The sequence below is a fragment of the Mesitornis unicolor genome, unplaced genomic scaffold (assembly GCF_000695765.1).
Source record: "Mesitornis unicolor isolate BGI_N332 unplaced genomic scaffold, ASM69576v1 scaffold25610, whole genome shotgun sequence".
Lineage (NCBI taxonomy): Eukaryota > Metazoa > Chordata > Aves > Mesitornithiformes > Mesitornithidae > Mesitornis > Mesitornis unicolor.
Window position 1 is genome coordinate 480 of NW_010156629.1, and position 20,371 is coordinate 20,850.

At 37.5% G+C, this 20,371-nt stretch overlaps 1 protein-coding gene across 1 annotated transcript in view; it reads right to left on the minus strand.

Annotated features, from left to right (window-relative positions):
* Positions 1 to 7,080: 7,080 nt before the first annotated feature.
* The window catches only part of SYAP1 (synapse associated protein 1), a gene marked incomplete at its 5' end in the record, with an annotated part of 14,179 nt that continues 888 nt past the window's right edge, over positions 7,081 to 20,371 (minus strand). The window contains 7 exons of the mRNA XM_010193967.1: positions 7,081 to 8,112; positions 9,026 to 9,173; positions 10,175 to 10,233; positions 14,760 to 14,905; positions 15,752 to 15,891; positions 16,229 to 16,302; positions 17,913 to 17,979. Coding sequence (XP_010192269.1) covers positions 7,985 to 8,112; positions 9,026 to 9,173; positions 10,175 to 10,233; positions 14,760 to 14,905; positions 15,752 to 15,891; positions 16,229 to 16,302; positions 17,913 to 17,979 — 762 coding nt within the window. The remainder of the gene's footprint in view (positions 8,113 to 9,025; positions 9,174 to 10,174; positions 10,234 to 14,759; positions 14,906 to 15,751; positions 15,892 to 16,228; positions 16,303 to 17,912; positions 17,980 to 20,371) is intronic.

The following is a 20,371-nucleotide window of genomic DNA, read 5'->3' on the forward strand; positions in this document are numbered from 1 at the left end:
GGTTGGACTGGATGAGCTTTAAGGTCCCTTCCAACCCAAACCATTCTATGATTCTATGATTTGTCATCGTGCTGCAGACGCGTCCAGCTCAGTGGCGTGGCTGTGACAGGGGCCAAGCATGGGGTGGTTCTTTTGGGCTAGCCTGAGGTGGTGGCTGCAGACAGCGGAGCTGCTGGTCCTGAAGAAGAAGTCGGGTGTCTGTTGGGAAACTTGAGTTGCACAAGGAAGCTTTACCAGAAAACACTTTGCACAGGTAGCCGAGGCCAGGGCTGCAGATGGAGCATCTTCTTCATCTGGCACAACTGGAGGAACTGCTTGGAGTCATTGTTTTTTCTTGTGAAGGTGGCGATATCCTGCAGCTCTCACCTTGGCTAGGCCCTTCTCTCGGGCTGGCGAGAAGGCTGCTATGAGTTTAGCATATGCTGAAGGAAAGATTGAAGCTGCTGAGGCACATGCATAATCCTTTGAACCCACCATCAGTTTCGTGTGCATGTGTGGGACCTGGTCTACTGGTGGGCTGCTGTAGAATAACTTCAAACTGATACAAACTTTGTGGAAATATGCATGTTCCTGCTTTCCATGGAAATAAACCTCTTCATAACACAAGGGGAAGCTTTAGGTTCTTTTATGTAGTTACTGAATAAAAATATCACTCTAAACTTCCCTAAACACTTACTCCTTCAGAGGATAGGTAGAGTGGATATTTGTGTTGAATAAGGTAGCTTCTGTGAGGCAGTAGCTGCTTAAATTATTTTGTCCTTACATCCTAAATCTGTACTTACAACAACTATTCTATTGCTAACTTCAAGATGAAAAAGTGATTTTACGTTCTGGGGTATCATCCTGGTCTTTACTTGAAGTTTTTCTCCCCTGAAGTAAAACTTGTTCTTTTACAAACGTGTAATACTGGTACAATTCTTGCAAAAAAAAGGGGGCCCCTCCTCTGCCCAGCAGAATTTTGATGCTCTAGGATTTCTCCAATGCATCCCTTCCTCCCGTTTGAGAGTTGCAAGATACCCATGCTCTGGTTGATCCTAGGATGGCTCATGCAATCCTTAAATAGGACTCGGAGATTGCTTTTAATTTCTCCCAAGCATTATTTGAAAGTACATATATGTAACAAAACATAAATTACTCTTGCTTCTCCTTCCCCTCCCCCAGATAGACATTTTTTGAAAGAGAAGGAAGATTAATTACAAGTAGGAGCTACTTTTGAGAGAGAAAGGAGTAAGGAACCACAGAGTTCTTGCTGGCTGTAAACCTTTACTGTAACAAACTGCATTGTAAGGCCTATTTTGGTGAATTTGGGTGCCAGAGAGTTAGCATGCATTGTGCAGCAGAAGTTGTCAGGAGGCCGCTCTGTCAAAGGGGACAGTTTTCTTCAAAAACTACCAGATGTTAGAGAATATATTTCCAGCAGTAATTCTTTTCACAGTTGAACAGGCAGGGTTTTTTCTGCTGATACAGTGACACAGATCAATTATAATCATTTTGTGAAGAAAGACACTGCTTCCCAGTAAGTCGGTTTTTACATAAGTTCAGGTATTTTTGAGGATAGCTGATGTGGGTGTAGTGAGAGAGGTACCATGAGCTTCCAGACTCGGTCACAGATCTCCAGTGCACTGATTACTCGCTGTGCTTTTGTCCTCTGAAGAACACAAATGTGAAATTGAACAAAATAGCTGCTTTTAGCATTTTCATCTACATTTATGGTTCTCTCCCTGTGTTTCTTTATGTGTTTTTGTGAACTGTTTTCATTAAAAAATGCACATACCAGCAAAGTGCATATCAAAAGTACGGGAAATTCATATTCCACTCCCAAAAGTAGGTACCAGTACTGACAGGAGGTATCTGCAGTTGTGCCCTGCTAATGACCCTGCTGGAGATCGCTCCCGTAGGGAGGAACAGTCATGGACTACACACTAGGAGCAGACAGATATTCCAAATGGCCACTTCCCATCTATTTTAAATCTATTTTTATGAACTACATCCAAGGTACGTGGTTATTACCATACTTAAGAGTAGCCTAAATTCAGGAACCCTGTACATGTTAAGTGGTCAGTTTGACATCTCTCGAGTATTTCACTGGGGTGGGGACTCTGAGGCAACCTGGTGAAAAATGAGTTGCTTCGTTATTTTTTTTAAACACATCAGTAGGGTGTCAACTAGAACAAGATGTTTAAAACTTGAAAAAATGACAGTTGAGAAACTGTGAAATAAAGATAACATTTTTTAATAACATTTTTTTTCTTGCACCATTGTTATAATGTGCAAAGCAGTGAGGAAACTATTGAAATGCAGCATCAAATTTAATTTTGTCCTTTTCATCATGATTACTATCATGATTGCTTTCAGCAAAATTTTCAAGAAGCTGTGGACTACCAGAAGTTTTCTCAGAATGCTTCCCCCTGGTACTGAGAAGGAACTGTCATTCTTCCAATCTTACTTTTTGCAGGATAAGCAATGAAAAATTAAAATGAAGGCAGGAGGGAAGCAGAAAAATACAAACCAACCAAAAGAAACAACCCAAATCACCACTCTTCTGCTTCACAGGATCCTAAAATTAAAGGATGGCTACTAGGGAAGTTGCCTGAGGCCCAACGTGGACAATATTGCAAACACGTACTGGCCAGACACAGCTGAGAATAAAAAAACCTCTAAGATGTCAGAGTGCAGGAGGAGTGGGATGAAGAGCAGTACAGAAAATGAAACCAGCATGTGTCAGCTGGGTGGTGCGCTGTTCTCCTATGTGCCTGTTGCACGTGTCACACCTCCCTCCCCAAAAATTAACTCTGAAGGTAAATGAGCTCTAAGGAAAGCTGGCACAAATTATGGGGGGCATGGAAAAACTCTTGTATGACAGAGGTTAAAAGTCTGAAATGGCTCGCTTGGCTCAGGAAAGTAACAAGTGAGACATGATGAAAAGAAGGCAAAGTCAGGTAAGTTAAATTACAAAGGGGCACATTTAAAGCCAGTAAAAAGATTCCCCTCCCCAACTCATTAAGAAATGAATTACCCCACAATACCAATGAAATTATGTTCCTCCACCTGAAAGATCCTATGTGCCAGTATTTTTGCCTGCTTAGGCAGTTGTTTCAGCTTTTTCATTCACATGCCCACTTACTCTTTGACACCACGTGCCACTTAGAGAGGTGGTTGTTTCCACATCCACTCTAAATATCTGCGGAGGCTCCTCTCCACCCCAGTAATGCTCTTAGAGCAGCGCTTTTCATCCACCCGACATGCGATGGGCTTGAAAGTCTCGTTATGTGTGATACAGGATGCAAGGTGGTGATGATGCAGCAAAAGCAAATTTGTTTGATGTTTAAATTGCAGGCATCAAAGACACGAAAGGGCACATGGCCAGCATCAAAACATTTCTGAAAAAAGTGGGACAAGAAGCTGGGTGTAATCAATCTGTTTGCTGGCCTTTATTTGACTATGAGGTAAACTGGGTTTCTCCTCAGGAAGGATAGGAAAGGCAGAGGAACAGTAGCTTTACCTGGCCCAAAAACCTTCAAAATTGAGTATGGAAACCATAGCTTGAGAGAACAAAGAAATAAAAGCAACTGCAGAATAAAGGTTTTGTGCATGCATACAATTAAAAAACCCCACACTAAATGCAGTTTCCTTTAGAGCATCATCTATCAAAGCAGACATCATGTCTTTATTCTTCTAATTCTATATATAACCCTTAACTAACTGTATTTTTCTTTTGTCTTTCCCTGCTTTGTCAGGGTTGCACTGAGATAACACAACCTTTCTGCCCATGTAGTTTTGGATTAAGCACCCCTCCCAAGTGTATCTGGAGAGGTTAGTCATAGCTTCATGAATCCCTGAATTAGCAAAGGAAAACGTTCCTAATCTGTGCCATAATGAAACCCAGGCTTTTATGAAATGAAGCTAGTGATTCATTCTTCGAGATAATTTCTGCAGAGCGCTGTCTCATTAAAAATGATAGAGTGACAAACTAATGATAATTATTTTGGTTGCTCCTCCTCCCTCAATGGTATCTAGTTAAAAGTAACAGCTGAAGAGGAAAAGTACATTGTGATTTTTTGAATATATTTAGACACGCTAATAGATGTGGGTTTGCATTTATGTATATGCATGGCCTTCATATGTATATATATAGACCCAATGCTGGGCTATACTGAGAAGAAAATGAAGTTGTGCATGTCTTCTCGTGTTTTTGTAGGAATTGATATTTTCTGAAATAATTAACTTCAAAATAATACAAAGAAAATATAGCAAAATATCCATTCATTATTACTTGCTATTTTGTTGAAAAAAATGGAATGCTGATCTAAAAAAAAAACAAACCCCAAACACCTAATGTTTAAAACAGAGGGAAAAAAAGCATTGAAAACAAGTAGTTTGGAAAAATCTACTAATGGATAACATGTCCCTGTCCATGACAGGGGGTTGGACTGAATGATCTTTAAGGTCCCTTCCAACCCAAACCGTTCTGTGATTCTATCATTATTTAAGGCTAGGCTCCTGTACTGCTGTTGCTATAGATCTATCCATCAGCACTTACTGATACACACGGGATCAGGCCAGATGATACATCCTACCTCTAAACTTCTGCCGAATCGAAACCCCAGACCATTACCAGTGTGGTTCTCCACGCTGTTATTATGCCACTGGGCTCTGGGTACAGCACGGGGAGCGAGGGCTGGACGTGGCTGCTGTCGCTTGGCAGTGCAGCAGTAAGTAACCAGACACGCTGCGTTCTCCTTTATGTAACAGCTACTGCAAAGAAAAGTCAATAATATTCGAGTGGCCGAGAGTTCAAGGATGCATCTCATGGTCAGGTGACAGGCTCCTGTAGAGAGGGTTACTCTTTTAATGCGTGAGGTTAAAATCGACATCCTTTGTGCTTCAGTACTACGTACATAACCCCACCAAACAAACACCAAGTTAATCAAACAGCAAGGAGAAAAATAACCAACCAGTTTTATGACCTAACTGAAGTGACAAACTAAAGAAATTCAAAGTTTACTGAAACAATTCAGGAAACTGAAAGCTCTGGTTAACTTTGTTTAGAGAACAGCTGTAAATGATTGAATGAAAATGTAGGGTGACATTTTACTACAATTTTTAACTCAGGATTTGACAATCTTTCCTCTTCTTCCTCCTTCAAACAAATTACTGAGTCAAAAAAATCCCATATACATATTAATAGCAACTGGACAAGTAAACTAATAGTTGAATGGGATGCTTTGGTGCACAGAATAACCGGAGATTATGTTATCTCAGGAGAAAACTGTTCTAAGCTAACCAAAATGGAGCCTGGGCAATCTTCCCTGTTAATCAAAGGTTAGTATCAAAATCTGCAAGTTTAATTTCTTCAAAGAAAACTTGTTAACTGTTTGTTTATTTGCTTTTCCTCAATGTTTTGAACAACTGCATTTTCTGCTACATTGTCTCCACAGGTTGGTATGATCTAGATCCGGGCTTGGTTTTGACTTCAAGTTTGCGCTGTTGTGGTTTTGCTGGATTTTAGCATCTGCACCCAGCGTTTTTGCTTATGACGTATTTTATGAAGACATGTTTGGGCTACAAAGACCTACAAAATTCACTGTGAATGTGAAGAGGTCTACCTATGTGCATCTTGTGTGACAAGTGGAACACAGACACCTTCCCTTTTACCATGCACAACAGAAACTGCTAGGTGCTCGTAGCACTAACCTGAACGGAAGGTATGGGGCAGTCCTGAAAACTGTGCAGGATTACACAAAACCCATTCCAGTTTTCCACGTTAAGAACAGATATGCAGATTTGAAATTATTAAGATAATTTTTGATAAGAGACTTTAAATACTAGAGCACAGTCAGATTAAGCCTTACTTCAGTATTGCCTTTTAAAATGCAAACTTAAATAGTGGTGGTTTGGTTTTATTCCAGACATACTTGCTTTCCATGAGACTTGGAAAACTCAGGTTGTATATATGTAGGGGACATATCTTAGGAGAGATGGAGTTTTATAGCTGTAACCATTATATAGGCTATGCTTACATGAAAAGAAATATGAAGTCTGATGTACAAACCCCATACAAAGAAGCCTCTCAAATACCTGAAAACACCAGGAATGATCAGGCTGGTTTTTAAGAAAGCAGGCATTTGGAGCAGTGATTTTGAGCTGTGAGTCATCTGGCGAAGATTTGCCACTATCAAAATAGAACTGCCTCTCTTTCTAAGAGGTGTCGTGTCAAACTGTACAGGAGACAGATCCCAAGGTCTCCGGTTTAAATCTGTGAGCAGCTGTATTTGTCAAGAGTAAGAATAAAGCTTTGAATAGTCTGAATTTTATGTGTGTAACAGATGTAAATTCTGTGGCCTTTAATTAATGTCAGATATAAAAAGCTCCTAAAATATCTCTTATTTGCCACAACTTATCTTGCATCTGTTAACTAAAAGCAAAAACACTATAAAAACACAAATTGTGCTTCAGATGATTTGTAGTTGAGAAAGTGCATGGTAATAAAGAAACTAATTTGAGAAGTCAAATGTATGCAGGTCTTAATTAATTTTCCATGATGAGAAATACAGGAGGGCTAATGGAAGCAATTTTAAGTAGTCCTTTCTTACAGTTAAGAGCAGTTAAAACTACTTAGCTCTCTTCAATTCCCACAGGATGAATATTGACTGAATAATTACAGCTATAGTCTTTTCAGTCTCTTTACAAAAGTTTGCTGCAGAATTATGTCATTAAGACAGAGCTTGCTAAATGTAACATGCCTATAATTCAATTGTGCTTAATAGCTCCTACCTACTTAATTTTACCTTTTTTCCTTTATATTTGGAATTTCATGAATGTTTTGTCACAGAAATTTATGAAATAGATGACAAAAAGAACATCAAATTTTCATTTACATACATAAAGATACTGACTTAATGGTAAAACTGCAGGAAACATCCAGATGCCTAAGAAGAATCAATAAATCCCTTAAAGAAAACTATTTTTTATTTAAATTTCACATCTTAAGCACTGTGACAAAGTATATTTTTGAAATCGGTATAAGTCTGAAATACATTTGCCCCTCACTCTGCTCTCTCCCCAAATAAATGAGCCAATTTTATACATATCTACAGTATTTAATAAAGATGTCCAAACCAGCCAAAGTTTTTACATAAATGTTTCAGCACTTAAAATAAAGAGAAACATTGAAATTGCTCTCACTCAGACAGCAAAATTAAATGGAAACATAACAACCTTTTGAAGAACGAATGCATTAAACTGTTTATCTCTGTGGGGAAAGACAGTATCTTAATACGATGACTGAGCAAAAACAGCAGTTTAATTCAAGCAGTTAATAACTCTGTTCTTATTTAAACGCTTAAATGTTTGCCAGGTAATGATATTCAATCAGTAATTAATCAGTACTTCTTTTGGAGTCTGAATTAGTATTTTTTTATAACAAATTACTGGAAGTTCTTCGATAGGGTTTTCTATAAATTCTTTGGCTACATAAATTAAGGAAGTTAAATACACATCAAAGCTATGAGCTAGAAGTACTTTAAAATAGTACACATTTACAGATTATACAGGGATCAGAGGGCAAATATGATGAAAGAGTGATTTTCAAGGACTAAGTTACTTACAACATCCACTTTTACATCCCAAACAGAAGGCTGTAGACAAACTGAGATTCTTAGATTTAGAAATCTCTTTGCAGAGCTTCTTGACCACCTAAAAAGCCTCAAACTAAACTGCTGCTTCATGTAATAATTATCACTGTTAATTATGACATATAACCTGCAGTGTCTGTCTCCTCTTCTTTGTTTTTCTTTTGAAGAATGCAGAAGTTCAGAAACTGCTCATATAAAGAACAGAAATAATGGTTGTATTCCCATATGGAATTATAACGATTTTAGAGTCTTTTATGTCTTTTGAAGATCCTTTGTAAGCAAAATATGAAAGCAGAAATCCATTTCAGTCCTCAAAAATGCTTAGAGTTATAGCGATTTTGTGAAAATGCTTAATTTTCTTCTTGCAGCATTTCTTCTATTTCTTTATCCCAGTTTTCATCACGCTTTTCCGATTCCGTCACCACTTCATACTCCTGAAGCTCTTGCTGTAATTCCTTTTCCCAATCAGCAGTTTCTTCTACAAGAGATAAATGATGTGTAAGAATGAAATTGATAATACAGAATGTATTTATTCATATAAAGCTGGATGGTTTTGCACTGAATCTCTCTTACATTGCCTGATGGACAATTCACCTTAAAAACTAAAGAAACTTCAAGATCAGAAATTTCATCTTCTTACGGACCACAGATAGGAATTAACTAATACACAAGTCTATATTCCTATGAGCATAGTAAAATAAAGACATAAAAAGCAAATAGGCAGCTTGGTCATAACAAGTGTCCCTTTGGAAGCTCATTTCCTACAGTCTTTCAATCTACTATCAACCGAATCTCCCTTTGTACTTTTAAATCTCCAGAAAAAAATGAATGAAGTTCATAAGTTTGTTGAATATACTGTTAAGAAAAAAAAATCCAGCTCAAATACTGTGAATAATTTGCAAAAAGAAGCAGGTGTTCTCCTCACTGACATCTGTAGCTACTAGGCAAGCTCATTTAATCAGGGTTAAAGGTAATCATATTTCATACTTCAGGGCAAAAGATGAGTCAAATTCCTGTGTTGTTAATCTCTGTTTTAATTAGCTCTACCTATCATATGCAAGAGTATGGGGGAGGAGATACGTGTTTGATGTGTTACATGTTGGTGAGTACTTCAGCCTAGATATGAAGGTACGTAATTCCACAGTCCAAGTCAGTAAGGCCAGCTCTGAACAAATTACACATTAATGACTTACTGAAACACTTCCATCAAAGAGCTAGATGCAAGGAACTGATGTTATTTTAAGAATTCCTCAAGCTTGGCTATGTTTTGGAAAAATAATTTTAGAAAACAAGGATTCAGCAACATCCAAAACACCTTGTAAGATGAATTCTGAAAATTGTATTACAATAAGCATCTGTATTTAAGACCCAGAAAGTAGTAATAGCTTTACCTTCTGCTACTGAAGTCTCGTCTTTCTTTTTGTCTAGCACCAGTTGTTCCATTTCTTTTCTTAGGTCTTCCTGATTCAGATTACAGGCATCAAAAGCATCACTCACAAATTCTGATACACCTGGACTTGTGGAAATCTCTTCCTCATCCTGCAGTAAGATAGTTTTGTATAAGCGTATCCAAAAAGGGGAAAAAAATGTCACCAATACATACTGCCACTCATGTGACTGACTGCCTTTTAGATAGAGTTAGCAAAAAAATACCAAACCAAATGCATTACTCTGACAAGTATTTTTCTTTATGGGCCATTTTTCTTGAAGAGTATTTTTGTCCAGACAAAATGTTAGATAGCTATACTGAAAATTATTTGCTTTTCATTCTAGGCTCCTTTTTAACAACTTTAATTCTGTTTTTGTAATCTTCAGAAACCATAATAAACTCGTAAGTAGTTTAAAACAGTACTTAAGACTAATACTAAATTTTGAGCACAACTCAGTAACAGTTTTCTACACACAAATAAGATGAAGAGAGGACTGTTCTTTGGAAATCTTTCTAGCTTAATTTAATCTGCATCATATTACGGGCAAGTGAATGCACAGCTCTGCTTCTGCCAAGAGTGTTCTCTGGCACTGATTTTACAACCCAGAAATGAACAAGGGTCATTACGTGTCTAAGTTAAAGGTTTTTGCAGTATTAAGCAAAACTCTTCTTGCCGCTGCAATAAAATGATGTTCTCATTGCAATGCATCATTTAGATTTCTGATACTTATGTCTGGCAACTGCTGAAGAGCTCGACAGAACATGGCACAGAAGTATATTTTTGTGAAGGTATCCCTTGTGTCTAAATACAACACAAACCTTCTACTCCAAACATTTTGGAAATGTCACTCTTCAGAGTAAAAACATATTTTATTATAATATGCAGGATACTAATGAAAATGTTCTTCAGATAAACTACTGTTTTTTCTACTGAAAATGAGTTTAAAGTGCATGCACTAAAAATTAGTATCACAGCAGAACAGCAGCAGGTTAGGACTGTCAGATACTACATTATTATGGTTTCATAGCACAAGCTACTCAAAAGGATGCAGAATTACCTATTAAGAGTTTCACATATTAATACCAGATAAAAATGTTACAGCGTTTTTACCTCTTGAGATTTTAATTGAGGATTTATTGTAACAGGTGGTGTTTTTGGCCGCACTGTTTCTATCAAGAGGGGAAAAAAAAGGTAGTTACATTTAAATATATAAAGATGTCATTTAATCAGCATAGTTGTTAAAAATACAAGGAAACACTGTATTTTAAGTTTTAAGGCATCCTGGTGGTCAAAGGCTGAATTCAGCCATAGCTGAAGCATTTGTAAAAACAAAACAAAAAAGCAGCAATTTTCTACCCTTAAGGCAAATTGAGCAAACCATTTCCTCATTATGACTCTATAAAGTTAAATCACAGGAACCCCTCTGTGCCTCAAAATGATCCAAAGAACTACGTAAACAGGAACAGCTGGGAATCTGAAACAATGTGTTCTATAAAACACTTACAGACTGCCTCACATGCCACAAGATCTTTAAAGGTACAAAGGTGTAAACTTGGTCATGAAATCCAGCTGGTGCCTATCGTAGAAGTTCCCAAACTCTCCTGGTTGGGTACTACAACTGACATGGGCACTAGTTGGCTCTTAGGTGTATCAGACTACATCTGTGCACACACCCCTAAAGGCACATGAGAAGAGTGCTCTGCAGCCTTACCATCTTTCACACAGCCAAAGAAGTCACTGAAAAACATAAACCCTAGAAGCTGTTCCAGATTTTCTGTGAAAACTCACTGTGCATTCTGGACTTAGTAGCATGGTGCTAGGAAGACAATGATTGTTTACAAACAAGGAAAGATCTTTTTATTGCCAGGCAGAGGAACACCCCAGCTCTCCTCTTCGTGCAACTAGTGTGGTAGAGGAGTCACAATAAAGAGCCAGGAGTCTGCAGAAACAATTAACATGCTGGGCAGGTTGTGGTAGTGATGGAGTGCTTGCTTAGCAGTTCTATTTGTTTAAACATGCAAAACAGCTCTGAGCTTGCAGCTCTGCTTACTGCAGCGTGCCCAGGTGGACCTTTACTGCTTTCTCAGCAATTTCTGAAGGAGGAATTTTTTCATGCTTAATTCTTAAAATTAAGATCGGCTCTAATTAAAATAATTCCCTAATTGGTAGCTGTCACTGCTTATACTGCTGATCTACTGAATGCCCACTACTCTCCCCGATCCTTTCTCTTCCTTCTCTTTCCCAGGCTTCAGAGGACCTGTTACCGCACCCAACACCACAGCCAAAGAGGCTCCAGCACGCCCTGCTTGGGGAGGCTGTAGAACACAGCAATAACTCTTTGCTGTTCAGCACCGAGTGTCCAAAGCACCGCACAAAAGAGGTGCCTCAAGCTCCATCTGCTGCTCTCATGCAGAAGTGGCACAGCAACTCTGGACTGGACCTTGCACCAGTCTGATGTGACTAACGTATCATTAGCACTGTTCTGGATATACTGGCCTGCCATCATCTCCTCCACTGCTGATGTGCTCTCTGCTCCTGAGGTAACTTCATTCCCAAGTAAATAGTTACTAATACCTGGAGAAGGCCTAGAACTTGGCATTTTGTTATAGATCTTCTATATTCTCTACACTAGAATGTGGAATGTCTTCCATTTGACCCTTCTTTTTTCCTTCACATCTACCATGCTAATTTAACTCTGCAAAAATAGCAGGTAAGGAGGAGATAGACAGAGACAAAAATGGAAGGCAATTAATTCTATTTTATAGACATCAGTCAGCTTTAAGAAGAAATTCTGAACATTACGAAGAGTTACCAACAGGCAATTACTTCCAGTTTTAGCCTCTAATTAGGGAATCCATCCTTCAAAAAGGTTATCTAAATCAAAAATAACACAGATGATTCAGAGCTTCCCAAACCTATGCGATTTTTGAATCAAACAAAATGTATTTACTACAGTCTGGTAAATGTATCTTTGTCATTATAGAATATACAGTCATTAGGACAGTAAGTCAATCTGCAAATCCTATACTGGTTTTCTGAATTCTATAAGATTCCCAACAGGCCAAAAGACAGCACTTTTTTAGTTTTCAGTCACAATGAGAATTTTACTAGAATAACTCTTTGGGTATTATCCAGCAACTTTCTCTTTGACTGGCAATTTCCAAGGGTTTGAGTGACTCAAGGATAACTGTTTTATTGTTCAAAAGGGTCAGTTGCCATCTCTTCTATAGAGCTGTGACACTTCAATTAAAACAGCCATAGTTTGACAAATGTGAGTACTGTACTGTTAAAAAAAAAAAAAAAAGAAGTTATCCTGCCCTAGGAACTTACAGTTTAAGACTGTTCATTTCTAATCTTTCCAAATGCAACCTTTTCCTCTATACAAAGGATTCAACGCAGTAGCAAGTGAAAGGATCCAGTACTTAAAGATCTATTGTGAAGTACTACAGAAGCCAGAGAAGACAATCACTACTCTTAATAGTTCTATCAGCTGGTGTAATAAAAAAATCCAGAGGAACAGGAAAAAGAAATAATTAAAAAATCACAACAATAAATAATTCCAAGAAAGAAAGAAAGAAAAACACCTTTAGATGTCAGTTAGGTGCAAAGGTTTATGAAATCATTAAAATCTCAGTGATTTCCTGAGTTGATGGCACCTGCACAGGGTAACAGTAATCACAATCTGCTTATAGAAAATGACAAAAATGGGAGCTGAATATGGTAGGAGTGTAGAAGTGATAAGACATGAACAGGTAAGTAAGGAAACGGGCCTGAATACAGTCTGCACTGAAAGGCAAAGACAAAAGCTTTTTGTAATGATGAAACAGTTACTGTAAGACAATTAAGAGTGATTCTTTTACACAAGGAAAAAAAAAAATTAAGTCTCAGCTTCCAAAAAACTGATCAATTGTTTATCCATATAATCACATTTCCTCTAATTCTATTCTGTTTCTACAGAGAGGCTAGCATCCTCTGGAGTGCACGTGGCCTGTGGTGACTTTGCATAGCTTTGGCCTAGGTCTCTTCTATGTTTCATGTAATATGCTCAAGTGAAGCCAAGATTTTATTTTTTTTTTAAGCTTGGAAAGCCTAAAATAGCATGAGTACTGTTTCTATGATTGACAGCATGCTTTCGACATGGGGACATGCTGCAGTATTTGATTGTACATAGCCCATCGGGACAGCAGATAACTGTCCTGTATAAAAGAAGTCAGAATTGGTGCCTCTTGGTCTGAAGCAGATTCTGAAGTGACCTGTCCTGTCAGCATTGATTGGATTTTAACACAGAGAAACTACTTTGTTCATTCTAGATGAGGACTTTGCCTCTGCTAACACATGTGCACTCTGAACAGCACCTCTGAGAAACAGAATGAAGCAAACTGATGGCAAAGGTACACACACACACACAAAACCTTGAGGAAACTACCACAGTCCTTTTTGAAAAAATATCTTCTATGCAATGTGCATCCTGGCTCTATAATTCTCCTTGTAACCTCCCCTTGACCCAAAGCTTCAGCTGCCTATGTCCAAGGAGCCGAGGCCCAGTTAAGTAACCTTAGCTCAGGCTGTGCAGAAAACTACCAAGTTGTGCTAAAGAGCTGTGAAAAAGTGTGTAAAAACATGAGAAAGGTGAAATTAGACACTGAGGTAGGATTAGAAAGATGGGATCACTAGCAGTGCAAGGATTCCAGAGGAAAAATACCAATATGGAAAGACATTATATCTGAAAGGGTAGGAAAAAAAGTCAACTTGGCAGTGACCAGTTATCAGTCAGGCCAGCAGCATCAACAGGACATCAGCATTAATGGATTTCATGGATGATGACAATTTATTGATGCTGGGGATGTGAGAATCTGTTCCAAGGTGCAGCAAAGGGTTTCTCCTTCTGTCTAATGCCCACCCAGGCTGCCAAGATTCTTCAGGTGTCTTACCAGGGGTGGTGAGCATACCCAGCTTAAGCTAAGATGTAATTAATTACTAGTTATCTTTTGTGTCTTAGTCAGTAACCGCTTTATACTCTTTAAGCTGCATATATTTCTGCTTGCAGAATTTGTTTGGATGCAGATAAAGACACCCAGTGGTTCATAAGAGGGTCAGTAAGAATAATCTGTATAAACTGGTAAGTGTAACTGAAGATGCCTATGCTGAATTGGCTTTTTAATCTCAAAGTTGAATCCCAGGTAGCCTCTTGGTCCTCATTTTCCTCTACTTTTATAATAATGCCGTGTGCCTTTCTACGTCCTGCATGTGTTTCTGCCTCTCCTCCACTAATTCTGCCCCTCTGTCACTAACTCTGTTTAGCCTGAGGCCTAAGCAAAAGCCAAGAGCAGGCCATATGCCAGCTGGCTGGGCTGGCTAGTACGTCATCTTATCAGGTGAGCCAAAATACCTCCTACTTCTATCTGACAAGTTAAAAAAAGTACACTGGACACCACTAGTGGTCTTGAGCTGTTATAAGCCATGTACAAAATTTAGTTTCAAGAGTTCCACTCTTCTGACAGAGTTGGCTGAAACTGGAAAATGGCCTAAAAGGACTAGGAACCCCCTCTTCCCACATCTGGACAAAGAGATGAAATATGAGAGAAGCTCTATTTCATAGGAAATCCAGGATAAAAGTTTGATGTCACCTGATGTATACAATAAGTACACGCGACACTAAATTAATGAGCTGTGCTAAAACAAATCCTTTCCATACCTTTCAGTTGACTATCCTCTTCTCTGACTTTGCTCTCTTCTTTTCCTACTGCTTGCTGTTGAGCTGCAAGTGCTGTGAGTTGTGCAGACTGTTTAATTAGGGACACCCTGTAGAAATAATTTCTCCAGAAAACTTCCTCCTTTACGCTAGAGAACAAACAGATTTTGATTACTACATTTGGAAATATGGTTCTTTTTACCATCTAGCAATTAAATAAAATTAAATATGCAGAGGGAAGGGGTAGATATAGCTGACTTTTAAGTAAAAACTTAGAAATTTGTGGTATTATCACAGTGTAAAAAAAATTCATCATTGTAGAAGTTCTTGATGTCTTACAAGACAGTTACAATGGACTTGAACATATAATACAGTAACAACAATAATAATGTTATTTCTTTAGAAAAAGCTTAACAGCATGCAGCAATACATAATTTGAAAAAATACTATGCTGTTCAATCTCTCTTGCTAAATTATGTAAACAAGCCCAACAAGCCAAATAATTCTGTTTTCTTCACTCACTCTCTAACACCAACATGTTATTGTCAAACTATATTCATGTATGTCCTCCCCCCTAGATCTCAGATGGAACTGGAACGTCTTTGAACTACACGCAGAAGCCAATCCTAGATTGCAGCAAAACCTTTTCACTATCTTCACATATTTCAGCACGTCTGTGTGACCTTCAATAACTAGAAACAACATCTCAGAAGCAAGCAGCTCTGGTAAGCAGGAGACTATCCCATAACTTGAAGTCAACAGGTTCTTATTAATTCTGAATTTCTGACAGATCTACTTCTGTTTCTGTCTCAAAGTGCTTAACTGCAATGCCCATGCATATTGAATGCATTTGAAAATAGTAGATATAAAATACATACAGAGGAATTACATAAAGAAATAATTGAAGAAAGTGAAAAGAAAAAGGAGTAATTTACAAATATTTACATACACATTAAAAGTACAACCATACATAGTTACCAGCAGAAATTACTTACTGTTTGGGAACAAGATCAAACCTCATCCTATTGAGAAGTTCATCTTCTTGTAACATCACCAGTGCAACGGGGTACATTTGATCAAAGTCAAAATTAAACTGCACACCTGCTGGAGGATCCCGCAGAAAATTTCGTCTATCCTTTGAAGAACACATTTATGGTCATTAACTGAGATTAGAAAAAGGGTATCACATTTCACACACAAGACCAGCAAAGAAATTCCACTTCCACATAGTTCTATCATACCACAAAGCTCTAAAGCCTTTATAAAAAAATATATTGGGGATTTACCTTGACTCAAGTTGATACTGAAAGAACTATTTACTCTTGCACATGAGCAGCACAGTAATAGACACATTACAAGATGCTGAAAATACATAATGCAATAATGCCAGCCAAACTTACTTTGAAAAAAAAAAAAGTCTTTAACCTCTCCAACAGAAAAATTTCAAAACTTACAGGAAACAAAATACTTACTGCTGATAAGGCCAGGATTTGTTGCTGAATTGTCTCCTCTTCATTGCTGTCTACCCAGGGAGGCACTGCTGCTTCTGTTATTGAAAGGAGGAAAATAATTGCACGTGTATTACCTTTTTTTTTTAAACAAACACACCCATTACATAAAGTAACACATATTGTCATAAAAATAAACAGACTTTTATTGGTAAGCGAATTCATTATTCCTTTTTCCTAAACTAAACTCATGGCATAAGAGAGAAACTCTAGCAGTGGATTTTTGCTTATCAGAAGTAAAAAGAAAAAAAAAGTTGATTTCCATTATTGTGAAACTAAAACTGTGGGTATTTTTTCGGAGTCTGTCCAGTCAGAACTTGGTGCCTCTTAGTTTAGTTACTGAAGTGCAGTGCTGTATAACTGATTAAGCTGCCTGCAAATAGAAATTTCTAGATTTACTTTAAACATGTAAACTTTGTCTAAATTAAGTTTTCAAAGTAATTTACTATTGTATTAATTTTCTAAACCCCAGAAAGCTTCGATTCTTTAACGATGGAAAAAGGTTATAAATTTGTTATAAATTACATGTTATACACTGAATAAGCATACTCAGGTTCAGCCAATTGATATACCTACACAGATAATTCCAAAAGAGTTCTGTAGGCTGTACACAGAGGAAAATAAGCTATTGTAGATGTATAGAAATCTATTATTCTCTTCACTGTCAATGCAAATTCAGCCTACAGAGACATTATGATGTGTCTGTAACAATTAACAAATAATTCTTGTGGCACTTAAAACTAACTGCTTATTTGCCTGTGCACCTGACATCAGCAAGATCTTTCACCCACACGGACTCTCATCTGATGCTAATGCTTTCAGTTAGGCCATCTGTTCCTCTTCCTTTTGTCAGTCTAGCTACCTATTTTCATGAAACTTGCAAAAATATATTAACATGTGCCAAAGTTTACTAACAGACAAAAACATAAAAATACAGACAGGGTGATGACATAAGCAGTCTCGCTAATCATTATTGCACTGATCATTCGAACTGTCAGAAAATACTGCATTTCGGTAACGCATTGAAAAAAAGAAAAGCCAATGATGAAATGCAACATAGAAAATAAATTGTGCTTATTTAAAAGTCTCAAATAGGTCCACTGATGTCAATAGTACATGGGTGGATAACTCAAAGGATTTAGATCACAGATAATTATAAAGTAAATGACTTATGGGAAAGCAAAAGAGCAAGTATGCCTTTAATGTAAGCAGAGTAACTCCTACAGCAAAACTAATTAAATACTACAGTGCAAACCCTAACCCGTGTTTTTAATTTCATTATGAAAATGTGACATGATTGCTAAAGCTCAAAAGAAAGGCAATCAGCATGCCTGTTTGCAATAAATACACAGGTTTAAGATTCAAAACAACAATAACAGATCAGCTTTGCTAGCACAGTGGTCTTTGAGTTAATTCCATAAAGCTGAATTTGGTTAAACAAGGAAATCTAAACCAACTTAGATAATTTCGTGTTAAACTCACTTAAAAATGTCATCTTCCTACTCCACAATATATGTTAAGTTCTGCCATAATGTGTTTCATTAAACAGAGTTTTGATAGATTAGGTTTAGATGTCGGTCAATTATCCATCTTCCAGCAAGTTTTAGCTTATATAATGTTATGCATTAGCAAAAAAAGCATACGTTACCTGATTTTTTTGTTTGCTGCTCTTGGACAAATTTTTTCTGTTCCTTCTGAAAATCTCCAATAATTGTCTAAAATAAAAATTAAAAATTAATTCCTCATGTTACATGTTCACTTTGGAAGTACTTTCAAATACACGGCAGGATCCTATTCTTTTGTCCCTGGTGGCCCTTTTTGTAAATTCATTTAAGGTGTTTCATATAAATCATATATTTCCCTTTACTGAAACATTTGATTTGGCCTTTAAAAGTTTAAACTATTGTGTATGCTTTCAAAATTGTATTTAGAGTTTTATCAAGTTCAAGGGATGAAAAATAAAGGAAAATCCTAGCTGACACTCTGAACATCAGCATACCTACTGCCTTACTGTATCAAATAGAGACAACACAGAGTAATTATTATGACCTATTTAAACATGTTTTTAAGCATTAAACATTTAAGATACCCTTGCCCTAAAAAACAGATCTGGTTCCAAGAGCTGCCTAAGAAATATATTCATTGCAATAAAATAGACGCGTAAAATTGTCAAGTATGGTTTTCAGAATGTCTGATTAGATGAAATAATTTCTCCATTTATATTGTTGACAAATTTTCATCAAAAAAATATGGTCAGGGATATCCTATACTGAATTTAGAATAAAAAAATGGAGAATGGTCTCAGAAGTCAGAATGCAATAATCTAGAAGTAACAATGCAAATATTGTTCTGTGGTTGAAAGCAGAGGCAATAAAAATGAAGCTAGAAATGAGTACTTAAACCACTCACAAAACACAAATTTTAACTGTTGCCAGAAAGCATGCAAGTCTTCGAGCTATAATCCTGATAAATTACCTTTTTTTTTTTTCCCCCTTCAACAACCCTGCATTTCAGTTTAAGATTAACATCAGTGAGAGAACAACTGTAGTACCTGTTATACAAAGAGATCATTGTGGTTCCTCCTGGTTTTTAGTGTTATGAATTTTTGGTATTTATGGAATAAAAGAATTTATATGGTGTGAGAAGAGAAAAGCTTTATGATGATACAGCTATAATCTGTTTTTCCCCTGTGTAAACCTGTTAGTCAAAACAGGGAATTCGTATTATTCTAAGGCACTGTGGAATGTGAAGGCCAAGGCTTGTGGGTGTTGGATGCCAAATAACAAGAGCAGAGGCTGAGAGCTGTGTTTATCTTGTGCCGATAAGCACCAGAGCTGAGCAAAGGCAAGAGCTGAGTAGTTTGCTCATCTTGGTGGCTAGCGGTCTGGCACTGAAACAACCGAGTTACAGCTGGATGAGGAGGAGGCCTCTGTACTCAACTCCCTTTTTCTTCCCCTGTTCTTCCCTGCTCGATCAAACACATAACAAGCCCTGTTAAGGGCCAAACAAGACAAAACAATTGACTTAAGTCCCAGCTCGACAAGAGTATAAAAGCTGGCGTTCAGAATCCTGCATTTGGAGGAGAGCAAGAACTCCAGCTGTCGGACGGGTCGATGGGCCTGGACTTCTCCCCAAGCAGGGACGCCTTCTTGGTAAGAATTGCAATAATGAACTGTAGCGCTAAAGTATTAATCTATGCTCGCTTATTGTAGTGCTTGCTTTTTGTAGTATATGCATGATTAATGGTAGTTAATGTTAAAGATACACATTTATATTTTGGGATGACATTTAGATTGGTGTAAGACAGTGCACTTATCACCGGCAATTCTGAATCTGTTATAACTGTCACCTTATAAATCATTTGCTTTTTTCAACTTTGCAAAACTGTTTCAGCCCCTGAGAGGGCTCTGACAGGCAAATGTTGACTCTGGTAAGTGGCTGCTCACACAATGCCTTAGACATAAACCGCTGAACAAGGCTGGATCCAGCCGCACCTAGACTCCTGAGAGGGAGCTTAGTAAGCAACGAGATCCTTTCTGAACCTTGTGACTCAAAGGGAGGGCTTTCCTCCCAGCCACGTATCAGACTCATACTCCTAAAGCGACAGGCATTCACAGAAAAAAAAGAAAATTACATTTGAGGCATAAAATATGCCGTAGGTACTTAGCTACAGTTTCTTTTTCCTTTTTGATGTGGATCAAAATTACATTTGACTCTAATAGATTGTAGTAGGAAATATAACTCTGCTATTATATATAGACAGTTGTCACTAAAATGTCAATGAAATCTGGAGACAAAATTTGATGATAACAGAAATTTAGAAGTCATTTGGTGATTAATTTGGAAGACAACATGAAAACTAATATTAAGAAATTGAATTTCACTGTACTTAAAAAACAAACAAACAAAAACCCCCCAATGATTTATTTGCCCTGAAGAAGTGTTTGGGAGACAGGAGAAGGAAAAGGGGTCTGGCTTCATCTCCCATATTTGACACTCCTGGGTGCACAGTCCCACCGCAGCTGGGTTGTTTTTGGCCAGTTCCCTTCCCCTTCCAAGCTACCCTTGCTAAAAAAATAAAAAGCAAACTCAGAACACTACATAGCA